The following is a 17,982-nucleotide window of genomic DNA, read 5'->3' on the forward strand; positions in this document are numbered from 1 at the left end:
TGGTGGAAACCGGCATACTAATAATTGATTCATTTGATTAATTCAAATGTTTTGAGGTTTTATTCTTTATTATTATTATTATTATTATTAATATAATATAATATAATATAATATAATATAATATAATATAATATAATATAATATAATATAATATAATATAATATAATATAATATAATATAATATAAATGTAAACTACTTTGACATTGTAATGTTGTAGTTAGCTGACTAATCAGAAACTACAATATTATCGATATTACCCCCGCCCTCATGTATTTGATTGACAACACTGTTGACCAATCAAATCTCTCCTAGGAAATAGCGAGGCCAATCGGTAAGCTGCTCGGGCTGGACTGGGGGCAAATCCAAAGAGCTGGCAAAAATCAAAAATGGCGCCCAGCTCGAAATCTGTGAAAGATGACAACAAACAAAAACAGCAGAAAAAACACAAAGAGCACATCATTAAACTGCTGACGCGCGGACGGGTAGGCACACCGAGGGAATCCAAGCTGCAAATTACATTTATAGCGTCAAATGTCTTTTCACAATAGCGTAACGTACATAATATTGTGTGTGTGTTATTAGCATTTTAGCTGGAGCCTCATTAAACGCCTTTATGTGTCTTTCAGAGTTTACCATTTGTATATAAGCACATTTTAAACATGTATCTGTAAAAACTACTCGTTTATTTAAAGTATGTGTTTGTTTTAGGTCAATAATAATGACAAGAGAGTAACATAGTTGTCATGTTAACAAATCTGTCAAGATCAATGTCATTGAATTAGTATTATCTTACAAATGAAATAGCGCTGTCAGTGCTAAATGCCATCTCGTTTAATACTAACATGCATATTCTGAATGTTAAACATGCTTCAGTTATGTTGACTAGTGCAAACATGTTTTTAAACTGATTGTCCTAAATGTCATGGACGTGATATTTACTAAGAAACACCCTTGAATAGAGCTGACAAACATCATATCACAATAGTAGAGGTAAAGTTGGTTTTATATTTAGATATTCAGACATTCTCCTTAATAATATAATTTCAGAAATGTATTCTTTGCAAATTCTAAATAGGGAAATCATATTAGCAGCCTATAATGATCAAAGTACAGCATTGTTTACAGTCAATTAGTGCGAATGTTGTTTTGCAGTCATGTTTACATGCTAATTCTGACCGAATATTTAAATCAGCGAGGTAAACAATATAGAGACGGTTAAATGAACGAATGTGCGAATATAAAAACTTTACCTCAATATCACAATAAGTCGTCTCATATCCTCCTCATGACTGTATATATCACTATAGAGCAGTGGTTCTCAAACTGTGGTACGCGTACCACTAGTGGTACGCGGGCTTCCTCCTAGTGGTACGCGGAGGAATCGCTGAATAATGAAAGAAACAATTATCACTTTTAATCCTTTAATGCGTAATATAACATTGATGTGATCAGCATTGGCTGTTTTGTGAAGCGTACGATCACAACGTTGTGCTTAGAGTGTTTATTTTAGTGCATTGTGTCATAAGCTGCTGAAAATCAGTTTCCGAAGTTTAAGAATTGATTCTGAAGCGTGATTTGACTGACATGAAAAGTGGCCAATCACAGTCGACCTTGTCTAGTTGCGTGAAACGTAAGGGCGGGACAAAGGCTTTCTGTGTTGCAGAGACAGAAAAAACAACTTAAAAACAAAAGTTTTGTTGGAATAATGCTTCTTGGATGTTTTCACTACAGAGATGTCTAGCAGAGTAATTAAACCGCGGACATATTTCCTGCCTATTTGATGATCTTCATACACGCTTCGCTCTCCGACAGCCAGTCGACTCGCCTCTGACCTGTCACTCCTCTAAATACATTCTGAATGGCGGCGCGGGAATGAAGGTATTGCGCAATTACTCATTTCTGCAAATGCGGCGAGTGCTTTATTTTAACACAAGAGCGCATTCATGTACGCAAATCGCTAAAACAGATATGTGAGCTCTTAAATAGGCTTTTTTCAAATGAACTGCAAGTGCTCTCATGATCGCGTTTGTGCTCAGATAGAATACAATAGCGATCTGTTCACTATTAAAGTAGACATTATTTATCTTTGCTCCTTAACTAAATTTAGTCAAAAGTATTCAAAGTTATCAAATATTTAGAAATAGATTGATGCATGAACGATGACAATGCTAATGGTCTTCTTATTTGGCTGTATTGTGAAGTGAAACTTACTTTTAGCAAAGGTGGAACATTTTTAATTTCTTTACGACAAATTAATTATGCTGGAAATGTTTCTGGATGAGGTATTTGTGTGATTTATACATTTAGCTGTATTCTGATCTGTCCTAAAGCATTACAGGTCAAAGCAATCCATTGTTAGCCTACTTATTGTTTATTTATCACAATTTACAATAAGGCTCTTAAAGCACTGCTTTGATAAATGTAGTGTCGTCATATTTCAAATACCTCAAGTAAAATGAAGTCATTTGTTTTATTTTTTTATTGACAGTGTACTTGTATTTTTTTACGTTTCTATTTTAGATTAAGATCAAGTGTAAAATAAAATCTACATGTGATGGACAGCTATTTAAGAAACAAATTTGCCATATTGTAAAGAAAATAGTGTAAAATATGTAAATAAAAGGCTAAATTTAAATCTTTTTTTACCATATACTTTAATTTAACCTTTCAAAGCTTAAAAATATATATTTTAAAAAATGGGCAAAAAGTGTCTCTATGGCCTTAAAAATTATTTGGTAGTTTTACCAGTGCTATTGAAAAAGATTAATTGTCATGAAAGGAAAAATTGACTATACTTCCTTTGTTAGTGCAAATTATACATGTAGCTTTGGTATGTAAGCAATCAAACCATTAAATTAGGTTTACACTTAAAAAAAAGTGATTTCATACTGAAAATCTGATTTTTTTTTATTCAAAAGTAACCAACTAGTACTTTTTAAAAGAGTAATTTGTACTTTTACCTAATATTAGTATTATTTACTAAAGTTTTTGTTATTTTAGCAGTGTAATAGTATTTTTACTTGAGTATAAAAAAGATTTCACAAGCACTTAGTGCAGGTTTATTATATTATTAATATATGATTAATAAATATTATTATTAATGGTTTTTATTTGTATCTATTCCTATGCAATGTTTTATGGGTTTCTGAGAATACATTTCAGGTCTTCAATACATAGCATGTCAGTCTTGAAAAAAAAAAAATAGGTGCTGGAATTGATTTTCATTAGGCTGTGCCTGTATGAACCCTGTCATGTACATTTAACATTTATTTCAAGATTTGTCTGAAAGTGTATGAATATGACATATAGCCTATATTTATAAGGTCCAAGCAACATTTCCAGCTTTTGATGAATAGGCTACTATGAATACTTTAGATTTAAGTACAGCAGTTTTCTTTTTACTTTTTAAGAACAGCGCCATTTTTTAATGAACTTTTAAAAGCACATTTTAACTAAAACTTTTTTTTTTATCTGCAAGCACAGTTAATGTTCAGACTATTTCAAATGTTTAAAGTGACTGACAATAATACATATTCTTACTAATAGGAAGTAATCTGCATCGTTTTAAAACTGTGCACACCTGTAGCTGCTTAATTAGGCTTACGACGCTATTTTTTAACACTGGTTAAAAAATAGCGTCGTAAGGTGGTACTTGGAGAGACGATTTTTTTCTAAGGTGGTACTTGGTGAAAAAAGTTTGAGAACCACTGCTATAGAGCATGTTTACTGTTAATTCAATCAATTAATTAATAGTATATTATAACTAGTATATAATAATATAATTAATATTTATTGACCAAAATGGAAAGGACTTTTAAAAAAGGAAAAATACATTTTAAATATATACTCATGTGTGCCAATTCATTTGTGATTATATTTCTCCAGTCTAACTAATAATTACAGGACCAACATAAAATATTGCTAAATAAAAAGCTTAATGCAAACAACTGTACTTCCAAGCGTGCAACTTTTATCTCACATTTCTACCTTTAGTGTAAGATTGAGCTCATCCAAATGATGAAAAAGTTTGACCATCGATTGAGTACTGTGCTGCACCACAGTATAATTGATAGAGCCTTATACATAGGCTTATAGCTATAGGCTTATAGAATAGGCTTTTCAGTTCATTGTATTGCAGAGTTCTTCCCTCGAATCCTGTCTCCAAAATCAGTCTGAAAGCTGATTGAAGTGTATTTGTGGCTAATGTTATTGTATAAGTGTATTGAATGTATTGAAATGCCTGCCTGTCTGTCTGTCTGTCTGTCTGTCAGCTGAATGGCCAGCTCTCTCAGCGACTCTTCCGGAAACTTCCTCCACGTGTTTGTGTTCCACTGAAGACCATCGTCAGTGAAGAGTTTCTCAGAGCCGGGTGAGGAGAACATGCAACTGTCTGTTTGTCTGTCCGTCTGTCTGTCTGTCTCTCCCTGTGCCTGTCCATCTGTCCGTTCATCTCTCTCTGTCTGTATGTCCATCTGTCTCTCTCTCTCTCGCTCTCTCTCTCTCTCTCTCTCTCTCTCTCTGTCTGTCTTTCTCATTTTCTGTTTGTATGTCTGTCTGTCCGTCTGTCTAATTGTCTGTACGTCCAACTATGCGTCCATCTGTGTCTCTGTCTTTCTGTCTGTCTGTCTGTCTGTCTGTCTGTTCATCTGTCTGTCTGTCTGTCTGTCTTTCTCTTTTTATGACTGTCTGTCCATCTCGGTGTCTGTCCGTCTGTCTGTCCATCTGTCTGTCCATTCTCTGTCTGTCTGTCTGTCTGTCTGTCCGTCTGTTTATCTGTGTCTGTCCATTCTTCTGTCTCTCTCTTTCTGTCTGTCTATCTGTTCGTCCATCTGTCTGACTGTCTGTCTGATTGTCTCTTTTTCTGACTGTCTGTCCATCTCTGCGACTGTCCGTCTGTCTGTCTGACTGTCGGTCCGTCTGTACATTTATCAGTTTTTCTGTCTGTCCATTTGTCTGTCCCTCTCTTTCCTTCCCTCAAATGTCTGTCTGTCTGTTTATCTGTTTCTGTTCCTTCGTCTGTCTCTCTCTTTCTGTCTGTCTGTCCATCTGTTCGTCCATCTGTCTGTCTGTCTGTCTGATTGTCTCTTTTTCTGACTGTCTGTCCATCTCTGCGTCTGTCAGACTGTCTGTCTGACTGTTGGTCCGTCTGTCCATTTATCGGTTTATCTGTGTCTGTCCATTTGTCTGTCCCTCTCTTTCTTTCCCTCAAATGTCTGTCAGTCCGACTGTCCGTCTGTCTGTACATTTATCTGTTTATCTGTGTCTGTCCATTCATCTGTTCGCCCATCTGTCTGTCTCTTTTTTGTCTGTCCATCTGTATCTCTGTCCATTTTTCTGTCTGTCTGTCTGTCTGTCTCTTTTTCAGACTGTCCATCTCTCCAACTGTCTGTCTGTCTGTCTGTTTAACTGTCTGTCCATTCGTTTGTCTGTCTCTTTCTGTCTGTTCGTCTGTCTGTTTGTCTCTTTTTCTGAGTGTCTGTCCATCTCTGCGTCTGTCTGTCTGTCGGTCATTCTGTCTGTACATTTATCTGTTTATCTGTGTCTGTCCAGTTGTCTGTCCTTCTCTTTCTGTCTGTCCATCTGTTCGTCTATCTGTGTCTTTTTCTGACTGTCTGTCCATCTATCTGTCTATCTGTGTCTGCCCATCTGTCTCACCGTCTCTCTCTCCTTCTCCCTGTCTGTCTCTTTTTCTGACTGTCTGTTTGTCTCTCTGTTTGACTGTCTGTATTTCCGTCTATCTGTCCGTCCATAGACCTATAGCAGTGTCCGTCTGCCTCTCTGTCCGTCTGTCTGTCTGTTTTCTTAAGAAGAGGGTTTTAAACTTAAACCAGTTGTTCACTGTATGTGTTTGCCTTTTGTTTTTGCAATCATACTATCTATCTATCTATCTATCTATCTATCTATCTATCTATCTATCTATCTATCTATCTATCTATCTATCTATCTATCTAGCTATCTAGCTATCTATCTATCTATCTATCTATCTATCTATCTATCTATCTATCTATCTATCTATCTATCTATCTATCTATCTATATCTGTCTGCCTGTCTGTTTGTCTGTCCATCCATCTATTTCTCTCTGTCTCAGAGAGATGTGAAGGCTGTGTGTGATTGTTCTGTCTCTTCTGCTGTCTCAGGCACATCTTCTTGGGCTTCACTAAGTGTGGCCGGTATGTTCTGTCCTACACGAGCGACTGCGGAGAGGACGATGACTTCTCCTTCTACACCTATCACTTGTACTGGTGGGAGTTTAACCTGCACAGCCGCCTCAAACAGGTGAAATGGGCAAACTCTGAGCCTAACAGGGCGTTGGATTTCAATTTAAAGGGCTTTCTCTGTTTTTGTGTGTCTTTGTAATTGTAAATGGCATTTAAAAGCTAAAATGGCAATTTGACTGTCAAGAAAAAGTTAATTAAATGATAAGGGTTTGTTTGAGCGATGCATTTTACTGCTAAAAGCACTGATAAAATCTTGCATTAATATAGAGCATGGGTTTAAAAAATGGTAAATGAATTCAAATGTGCAATAACAAATAGGGTGTAAATCAGTATCTTTTTCATGCTGATTCAGATGGTTATTAATGAAAGATAAAAATGTATCTGTAAGTATCAGCGGACTTGCAAATATCTGCTGTATATACAGTTGAAGTCAGAATAATTAGCCTCCTCTTTGAATCGTATTTTCTTTCTTAGATATTTCCCAAATGATGTTTAACAGAGCAAGGAAGTTTTGACAGTATGTCTGATAATATTTTTTCTTCTAGAGAAAGTCTTATTTGTTTTGTTTCAGCTAGAATAAAATCTATAAAAAATTTTAAAACATTTTAAGGTCAATATTATTAGCCGCTTTAGGGTATATATTTTTTCAGATAGTCTACAGAGCAAACCATCATTATACAATGACTTTCCTTATTACCCTAACCTGCCTAGTTAACCTAATTAACTTAGTTAAGCCTTTAAAGGTCACTTTCAGCTGTATAGAAGTGTCTTGAAAAATATCTAGTCAAATATTATTTACTGTCATCATGGCAAAGATAAAATAAATCAGTATTTACAGATGAGTTATTAAATCTATTATGTTTAGAAATGTGCTGAAAAAAAAACTTCTCTCTGTTAAACAGAAATTGGGGGAAAAATATTTAGGGAGGCTAATAATGCTGACTTTAACTGTTTATCCTCTTTTGTATATCTTCATATATATTCTCTTCTTATATATATATATATCTCCTCTTTTTGTAATGTACATATATATTTTTTTTCTCTGTTTTTCAGGTTCATCATGTGCGTTTGTTTGCTGGTGAGGATATCTACAGTGATCTCTATCTGACCGTGTGTGAGTGGCACAATGACCACTCCAAACTGGTCATCTTCGGCTTTAAGTAAGATTTAAATAAATACATTTAAATACAGATTTTCTGTGCAAATGTCTTCTTTTAATTAAATTCAAAAGAGCTTTATTGCCATGACTTGACAAGTATTGTCAAAGATTGCAGATTACATAAACAGTGAATAAAATAATAAAATGATTATATACTACATATATACTAGGGCTGTCAAATGATTAAAATTAATGTAATTAATCATTATTAATCACGAAACGCCATATTTATTACAGAAATAAAACACAGGCATGTAAGTGCCATTTGAATTTCAAAACAATCCATGCTAATAACAAACAAAAGATCCCTTCAGATTCATCAACATGCACAATCGCGTTAATAAAATTTGCTTAAGTGTTCTAAAGTATGGCTGTCTTTTACAAGCAAGGATTTTGACACAGCAACGTGAAGCAGACGCTTTACAAAAGTTGCGTGTAGGGGGGAAAGACGTCAAACTTAAATTAACTTAAATGTGGGGGCTCATGGAAGCAGCGTAGAGGCAGAGAATAGGGCTGTCTTTGACAGCTTGCGACTTCATCTGCCACTTTCACTACATTTACATGGACACCAACACTTTTATGATTAAGATAACACTGATTAGGAGTCTACCATGTAAACAGCTTTTTTTTTTTTTGATTACCTTAAAGGATCACGCGAGTCCCGAAATGCAGAGTTATCAAATTCCATTAAGACATCCTGAATGAGAGTGAACTGCTGAACTGCAGTTAAAGACTAAAGATTAAAAATGAAACTCTGGAGGAAACGCAGAATAGCCTAAAGATGCGACATTAATTGATTTATACTAAAACTTTCTTCTAAAAGCGCGTCCTTAGTCTTATCCAGACTTCTTTGCACGTTAAACACACGCAGGGCCGGAGCAAGCTAAACTAGTGATCTAGGCAAACGGCAATCACGCCGCCCTCAACCCGAACGTGAAAGAGAAAGTGAGCGGTTTGCTGATGAAAGCCAGGACCGTGAGGGAAGGGGTGGGTGTAGCGGATGAAAGTGAAGACCGGGTGGTTCGCTCGCCATTCTGCTGCCCAAGGTGGCCGCCTAGGTTGCCTCTATGCTCGCCCCGGCCCTGAACACACGTCGGCCACACAGGAATAAAAAAAAAAAACTGCAACTGCGTTATTTATTTATTTATTTTTTTACGTGTTAAATCTTTTAAATTAATCACGTGGGTTAACGCGCTGATTTTGACAGCCCTAATATATATACATATATATATATAATAAGACAACACCACACAATTAGAATTCTGATAAATACAAATACACATAAGAAAGAAAAAAAGACTAATATGTGGATTCAAAAGATAATGGAAGAGAAAAATATATATAAATATTATTGTTAATATATAAGATAATAAAACTACATTCAGTCACATGGTTTACAATAGTATTTCTGGCTGTTTTTTTTCTGAGTATTGCTATCAATTTCTCAGTGTTTATTTTGTCCTATTTGTATTTTTTTTATTGAAGCAAATAAAAGGGAAGATATATTTATTTACGTGTTTCACTATAGAAGTTCAGACAACTGCTTCTGAAATGCTAAAAGGATTGATGGTATCTCAGCTAACCAATAACTGCAGAGTTCATTGGGTATGTAAACACATGTTCTCTGTGATCTGTCAGCACACGCAGCTCCAGTTCAGCCCTGATGAACATGATGATGAGTGACGAGAACAACAGAGACATTTACATCACCATCACTTCCATGCCTCCCGCTCAGCCGTGTAAACAGTGCTGTCCTGTGGCCTCCAGCTCCACCATACGCACAGGTACACGTTCAACTCAATTCAAGTTCATTTGTATGGCACTTTTGATAATAATTATAATTCCAATGCAGCTTTCTAAAAAGCCAAGAAAACATTGCACAAAAAATACCTTTAAATGTGTTTCTCTTGTGGTGTGTGCAGGTGGAGAGTGTTTGGAGCACGGTTATGTGCTGAACGCTCGATATCAAGTGGTTTATCCGTTCCCAACGTTCCAGCCGGCGCTGCAGCTGAAGAAGGACCAGGTGATCCTGCTCAACACCAGCTACTCTCTGGTGGCCTGCGCCATCTCACTCTGCACAGGTACTGCTTCATCTGTCACTGATGGATTATTAATAATAGACGATAATGATGAGTTTTTCTCTAATTTATTTATTACAGTATTACTAATTAATTCTGTATTAATTATAACAAAAGTTTAATAAATAATAAATGTTTTTCATTGATCAAATCAACATATCATAAGTCATTCTAAAGGATTGTGTGACACTGAAAAATTTGTTATTGAATGTTCAAAAATTCCGATATTTATTTAAATTTACAGGCCATTTTATTAGGTACACCTGTCCAACTGCTCGTTAACGCAAACTTCTAATCAGCATCATGGCAGCAACTCTGCATTTAGGCATGTAGACATAATTAAGACGATCTGCTGCAGTTCAAACTGAGCATCAGAATGGAGAAGAAAGGTGATTTAAGTGACTATAAACTTTTTTAAATGAGCTGGTCTGAGTATTTCAGAAACTGCTGATGTACTGGGATTTTCACGCACAACCATCTTTAGGGTTTACAGAGAATGGTCAGAAATAGAGAAAACATCCAGTGAGCGGCAGTTCTGTGGGCGCAGATGCCTTGTTGGTGCCAGAGGTCAGAGGAGAATGGCCAGACTGGTTCCAGCTGAGATAAAGGCAACAGTAACTCGTTACAACCGAGGTCTGCAGAAGAGCATCTCTGAACACACAACTCATCCAACCTTGAGGCAGATGGGCTACAGCAGCAGAAGACCACACCGGGTGCCACTCCTGTCAGCTAAGAACAGGAAACTGAGGCTAAATTTCACACAGGCTCACCAAAATTGGACAATAGAAGATTGGAGAAACGCTGCCTGGTCTGATGAGTCTGTGGGGGAGATTTTCTTGGCACACTTTGGGCTCATTAGTACCAATTGAACATCGTGTCAACGACACAGCCTACCTGAGTATTGTTGCTGACCATGTCCATTCCTTAATGACCACAGTGTACACATCTTCTGATGGCTACTTCCAGCAGGATAACACACCATGTCATAAAGCGGGAATCATCTCAGACTGGTTTCTTAAACATGACAATGAGTTCACTGAACTCAAGTAGCCTCCACAGTCACCATATCTCAATCCACCTGTGGATGTGGTGGAACGGGAGATTCGCATCATGGATGTGCAGCCGACAAATCTGCAGCATCTGCATGATGCTATCATGTCAGTATGGAGCAAAATCTCAGAGGAGTATTTCCAGTACCTTGTAGAACCTTGTAGTTCTGAAGGCAAAAGGGGGTCCAACCCGGTACTAGTAAGGTGTACCTAATAAAGTGGCCGGTGAGTGTATGTGTATATATATATATATATATATATATATATATATATATATATATATATATATATATATATAGAGAGAGAGAGAGAGAGAGAGAGAGAGAGAGAGAGAGATACACACACATATATATATATATATATATATATATATATATATATATATATATATATATATATATATATATATGTGTTTGTCTTCATATATTTTTACTATTTTACTAAAGTGTTTGTAAGTAATTGTATTGCCTCTGTTTTCACCCTGTTTTAATCATTTAAACAAATAGGGATGCCTTTTCTTTAATATATTAATTTTATTTTTTTATACATAAATAAAAAAATACATAAATAATTTCTTTATTTCTATATTTATTTTTCATGCATTTAATGTTTCTAGGAGACGGCCAGCAGGAGAGTCAAAACAATCAGATACTGTACAGAAAGAGAGAACCTTCCTCTTCTTCCTCTTCTGCTCCTGCTGGTCCCACATCTCCATCCTCATCCTCATCAGCCTCGTCTCAGGGCTCACCTGACCTCCGACACTCAAAGCCTCACGTGACCCCGCTCTCCCCTAGCCAATCACAGGCTGCCGTTTGGGCCAGAGAGTTTGCTGCTGACATCTTCCGCAGAGCTCAGGCTGGAGCGAGGGAACCCGAGCGCTGCAAAACCAAAGAGAAAGAAGAAACAGACACTCAGAGACGACTCCATGATGAAGAGCGCACGAGAGAAAGTCCCAGAGAAGTCCCGGGACCTTCGTCTTCCTCATCAGAACCAAACCAGAGCTCAGTGGTTGAAAGCGGTGTGTGTAATGCAATCGTGTCTCCTAGATCCACATCTTCAGTCTCATCTCCGTCTCCACACGAACAGGAGCCCTCATCGTCCTCGTCATCCTCAGAGCCTGCTTATGTCAACTACACCACGCTCCGATACAGACTCCCACAGGCCACCGCAGTGGAGGAGTCCAACGGTACTGGATATAATTTTCTTCATTCCTTCATATTGTCATGAAAAAGAGCCGCTTCGAAAGAGTCATTTGTTTTTGAATCAGACTTGAGAGGTTGTTCAGTATGTTTTTGATTCACCAAAAAGAATTGATTCTAAAAAGTTTGAATCAGATGACACTGGTGGTCTTTGATTAATTAAAAAGAACAGGTTCAAAAGAGTCATTTGTTTTTGAATCAGACTACATCGCTTGTGTCTGATGTTTTTAATTCACTAAATAGAATTGATTCGTAAGAGTCATTTGTTTGTGAATCAGACTAAACCGCTTGTGTCTGAGGTTTTTGATTCACTAAATATAATTGTGGTGAATTGAGTCATTTGTTTGTGAATCAGACTATTAGTGGTTTTTCCGTATGTTTTTGATTCACTAAAACGAATTGATTCAAAAAAGGAATTTGTTTTTGAATCAGATCACCCTGGTTGTGTCTGATTTTGATTCAGACTATTAGTGGTTGTTCCGTATGATTTTTGTTCAATAAAAAGAATTGATTCTAAGAAGTTTGAATTAGATGGCATAGGTTGTGTCTGATGTTTTTGATTCATTAAAAGGAACCGGTTTGTAAGAGTCATTTATTTTTTAATCAGACCTGCTTGTGTCTCATGTTTTCATTTGACCAAATAGAATTGCAGCGAACAGAGTCATTTGTTTATGAATCAGACTTTGTGGTTGTTTTGTATGTTTTTGATTCACTAAAGCGAATTGATTCAAAAAAGGAATCTGTTTTTGAATCAGTCTACACTGCTTGTCTGATGTCTGATTCATTAAAAAGAACAGATTCATGAGAATCATTTGTTTTTGTTCAGACTACACCGGTTGTGTCTGATGTTTTTGAGCTTCTAAAAAGAACTGATTCATAAGAGTCATGTGTTTTTAATCAGACTACACCGCTTGTTTCGTTTGTTATTGATTCACTGAAAAGAACTGATTCATGCGAGTCATATGTTTGGGAATCAAGCCACACATCGTGTGCTGAATGAATTTTTGATTCACGTGATTCTGTTGTGTATAGTGTCTATAATTGCGTGTGTGTGTGTGTGTGTGTGTGTGTGTGTGTGTGTGTGTGTGTGTGTGTGTGTGTGTGTGTGTGTGTGTGTGTGTGTGTGTGTGTGTGTGTGTATGTGTTGTCTTTAGGTGAGGAGGATGATAAAGTCCAGCTTCCTTTTACTGTGACCGATCTGAAGGGACGACCTTTACAGTTAGTGACAGGACAGTACAGTGGTCAGGTGTGTGTGACTCCTAATTCGTCTCCACATCACATGGATGTTGTGTTTAAACTTGTGTGCGTGTGTGTTTCAGTTTGTGTGTATCGAGCAGCTGACTCTGGATTTCGAGTATCTGATAAACGAGGTGATCAGGAATGACGCTGAATGGGGATCTCAGTTCTGCTCCTTCAGTGATTATGACGTGGTCATTCTTGAGGTAACGTCACTGTTTGTGTTTTCAGCTTCATCTGTTTGGCTGAGGAGAGAACGCTGGAGCTGGACTGCTGCATTCTATAGGTGGAACAGCATTCTAATTTACATGTTGTTACTATGGCGACAGGTTTGCCCGGAGACCAATATAGTGGTGATCAACATCGGGCTGCTGCTGCTGGCCTTCTCTAACTGTGATGACGAGCACTGCAGGTACACACACACACACACACACACACACACACACACACACACACACACACACTTATACTTACACTTACACTCACACATGAACAGACACACACACACTTATTTATTCACACATGCACACAGACACATTCGCTTATTCACACACACACACATACACACACACACTAACTTGCTTATTTTTTTCAAACATGCACACATACACATTCACTTATAAAGACATATATATATATACACACACACACACACACAGTCACTCATTTTCACACACAAAATTACTCTTTTACACGCACACTTACTCATTCACACAAAAACGCACACACACACATACACATACAAAAAAGCACACTCACATACACAAACTCACTTGTTCACACACTCACTCATTCACACAGACACACACACAGACTAATTCATTCAAACACACACACACACACACACCTACAAAAACTCACTCATTCACAGACACATACAAAAACTCACTTTTTCACACACTCACTCATTTAAACACACACACACACACACACACACACACACACAAACTCACTTTCACACACACTCACACATACACAAACTCACTCATTCAGACTCATTCACACGCACACTTACTCATTCATTCACACACTCACACACACATAAACTCACACATACACAAACCCTCATTTACTTACACAGACAGACACACACGCACACACTAACTTTCTCACACGCATACTCATTTATTCATTCACACACACACACACACACACACACACTCATTCACTCTCACACACACTCACTCACACCTACACAAACGTACTTGTTCGCACACGCACCCACTGACTCATTCATTTACACAAACTCATGTACACATAAATTCACTCACTCACACACACAAACTCACACTCATCCACGCATTCACACTCATTCACTCAAACACACACACACCTACACAAAACTCACTCTTTCACACGTACACTCAATCACACACATACACATCCTTACTCATTCACACTCGTTCACTCAAACACACACACACATCTACACAAACTTACTCTTTCACATGCACTCATTCACCCACATACACATCCTCACTCATTCACACTCATAAACTCAAACACACACACACACACACACACACCCCTATACAAATGAACTCTTTCACTTACACTCATTCACCCACACATATAAAACTCACTCATTCACATGCACTCACTCATTCACTCACACACACAACCTCACTCATTCACACACACAAACTCACTAATTCACACTCATTAACTCAAACACACACACACACACACACCTACACAAACTCACTTATTCACACACACTCATTTACCCACACATACACAACCTCACTCATATACACACACAAACCCACTGACTCACCCATTCACAAACTATCTTGTTCGCACATGCACACACTCACGCATTCACTACACACTATTTGCATATAATCTCAGTCATGCACAATCACACACACACACGCACAAACACTCAAAGATGCTCTCACACACACACACACACACACACACACACACACACACACACACACACACTATAATAACAGCCCATCAGTGTTTGTTAACTCTTTGTTTGCTTGTAGGCCCAAGTCGTATCACTCCAGTCTGCAGGTCAGTTGGGATTTAAACACAGGCGCGTGTCACACAGTTGGGGTCGGCGACCTCACTGAGGTCAAAGGTCAGACCAGGTAATGACCTTGAGTCGTATAGAGATGGGCTGCCCGTCTGTTTCACCTGCATTCAGACGTTCTGGTGTGTGTGTTTCCCAGTGGAAGTGTGTGGAGCTCCTACAGGAAGTCGTGTGTGAATACTGTGATGCGGTGGCTCGTGCCGGAGAGCAGCTCACGCTACATCAACCGCATGACCAATGAGGCGCTGCATAAAGGTGGGCACTTTAATGCACAGGTAGAATCATCTCTAACGTGTGTCTCCATGGTTACCTGATTTTCAGGCGATGCGTAATTTCACTGCTCCTGCTGAAGCCATGATACAGCAGCAGAGTTTCTTGATTATTACGCCAGAACCAGCACCAGAGTTCACTGTGTGTTTGTGTTCCCCGCAGGCTCTTCTCTTCAGGTGTTGACTGATAATGACAGAGGCACGTGGATCGTCCTGTGATTTCATCGCAAGGTATTCTGGGAGCTGCAGGTAAACACGTTTGGGCCAAACTGACGCATGGTGCTCCGTCCCACTCTGGACACTCGGGGATAATGATGTCATCATTAAACACATGATGTCATCAGACGCATCAGTCTCCGTTAAACATGCACTCTTTACTTTTACACACTCGTTTTGATGTTGCGTTCTCAACGTTTTGTGATCAAATGCCCCAACGCTGGAAAGGGCAGCAGGAGATGTTTTTTTTAAGGGGGGTCTCGTTTTTATGTTGGTTTGTTTGCTTGATTAATTTTAGGATGTTTGTTTACACTCGTCTCATCAGCCAATAAGAAACTGTCGATATCTCCCGCCCCTTTTTTTTTTTTTTTATTACTGGTCGTGGCCTCGCAAGCTGGACTGGATGAGGATATTGTTTTTCGCAACGTTATTTTACTTTACTTTTTTTTTATATAAAATTAAATATTCCTTGAACACTTTACTGGTTTCGTGACTTTCATTCCGTCATACGAAGCTTTTGTTAATAGTGGTTATGGGTATATGTTATTGTATATTGTTATTTATTCAGCTTTACATTTTAAACATTTTAATTTGAGTATTTTTTAAATATACTAATATTATTTTTTAGTTGTTATGTGCATATTATTTTTACAAAATTGTTTATCTTTTTTTTATTCCGTTAAAATAACTTGCTTTTTAGTATTTTTAGATTTTGTATTATTTATTATTATTTGCATTAATAGCTTACTATTATTTTTTTAAAATGGGCTTATATTGTTATTTATTAATGTTTTTAATCAGCTTTAATCTTGACTTTATAATCATTTCAATCTTAGTATTTATTAATATACTAATATTATATATCGGATGTTGTCTGTGTATTATTTTTGCACTATTATACTATTTATAATATTAGTTTTTAATTATTAAAATGATAAAAATTATATTTAAATAATTTTGGTAACTTTTTTAGTATTATTTATGAGCTATTACAGTATTAAAGGTGCACTATAATGAGTATACCAATATACCAAGGCATAGTAAAATTATCAGACATCAGTGTGTGGAAATGGACATACCATGAGCGTCCGATACCATTGTTCACTTGTCATCATGTAAATTTCACGAGTGTAAAACCGTGGTGGACAACAGGCCAATCAGAGGACAACACAAACTGTAATGAGACCCATGGGCCACACCCTTTTTATTTGCATGTAACAGTACTTTAGGTCGTTTATCCGGACCTGACGTCATAAAGAGAACACACTCGTATGCAGCTCTGAAATCAATCATATGCATATCTCTGGCTGCGTTTGATAATCAACAACATCCACTACTGGGAAAACAACAATACTTACCCTCTATTAGTTATTTTAAAGCTTATATTTAACTTACTAAGCATGTGGAACATATATTTAGAAAACGCAACTGCATGTTGTTTACTGTGTTACTGAGCAATGGCTGCGCCAGACGTGCTATAGGAGGCAAAATGCAAGATTTACAGATTATACATTTATTCAGCTCCCCTCCGAGGAGGCATGAGGCAAGTCTTATTGTATCTTTTGTTATTTTATTATGTTTGTTGTGAAATTTGAAGCATATGTTTCAACAAACGTGTAGAATTGCGTCAGTGGAACTGTCATCTGTGCATGCAGACGATATTAAGTCCTGGCTGTGCTTTCTTTGACTTTATAGCTTAAAAATCAATGCAACACATCTCCATCAGCCTCTTTGTCAAGTTTAGTTATGATTTAGCCTTTATCCACATCTTATAAGCAAAATAGGTTACTATTACTGGGTTATTGGGTTTATCTTTGTGAGAGGGAACTGCACGTCAGAGCAGAGGGATTCTATGAGTATTCTATAGAGTAATAAATGAGCCTTCAAAACCATTTCTGGAGATTTGGTAAACCTACCTACTATGTAGATATCAGAGAACAATTTAATATATTAAACCAATGCAGTAACTCTAATTTTTTATGGGATTTTATTTTTTTTTAGATTTAAAGTTATACTTGAAGGCAGTGAATGTGTGTGTGTGTGTGTGTGTGTGTGTGTGTGTGTGTGTGTGTGTGTGTGTGTGTGTGTGTGTGTGTGTGTGTGTGTGTGTGTGTGTGTGTGTGTGTGTGTCTAACAAACACAAGACATCTGAACGCAAAAGTTTTCTTAAAAGCTTTTTTTTTTGTTTCTTTCTTTTTTTTAAAGGGACACTGAACTTTGAGGCACAATCATACAGCTTTTACATCGATTTCTGCTACAGGTACACTTCAAATAAGGCCATCATGGTTTCAACAGTACAAGATCATAAAACTATATCGTACATTAGCATAATTACACACCCGAATAATTTTGCCCAGCTAAAATGAGACCGCTTGCAGCAACTCTTATGATACAATTAAAGAAACACTGATATACATATTGGAAAAGCTTGTACTGAACGAGTGTATTCGTAATCATCACTAACAAATCTGTTTTCATTAAGCCAGGAAACATCTGTGCCATTTAAGCTTATTTT

General features: G+C 37.2%; 1 protein-coding gene across 2 annotated transcripts; it reads left to right on the forward strand.

Annotated features, from left to right (window-relative positions):
* Positions 1-376: 376 nt before the first annotated feature.
* dcaf15 (DDB1 and CUL4 associated factor 15) lies at positions 377-15,948 on the forward strand. Of its 2 annotated transcripts, none has more exons than XM_087238018.1 (13): positions 377-483; positions 4,273-4,370; positions 6,140-6,278; positions 7,274-7,380; positions 9,018-9,163; positions 9,302-9,460; positions 11,123-11,692; positions 12,860-12,951; positions 13,025-13,147; positions 13,271-13,353; positions 14,936-15,040; positions 15,122-15,237; positions 15,415-15,948. In XM_087238018.1, exons 1-13 carry the CDS (start codon positions 388-390, stop codon positions 15,468-15,470), a joined length of 1,890 nt encoding a protein of 629 aa, XP_087094144.1. In that variant the 5' UTR covers positions 377-387; the 3' UTR covers positions 15,471-15,948. The 2 variants fall into 2 exon arrangements, with proteins under 2 accessions (XP_087094144.1, XP_087094145.1); XM_087238019.1 differs by lacking the exon at positions 377-483 and adding an exon at positions 1,839-1,879.
* The last annotated feature ends 2,034 nt before the right edge of the window (positions 15,949-17,982 follow it).

The sequence above is a fragment of the Danio rerio genome, chromosome 1 (assembly GCF_052040795.2).
Source record: "Danio rerio strain M-AB ecotype USA chromosome 1, GRCz13ab, whole genome shotgun sequence".
NCBI classification, from domain to species: Eukaryota; Metazoa; Chordata; class Actinopteri; order Cypriniformes; family Danionidae; genus Danio; species Danio rerio.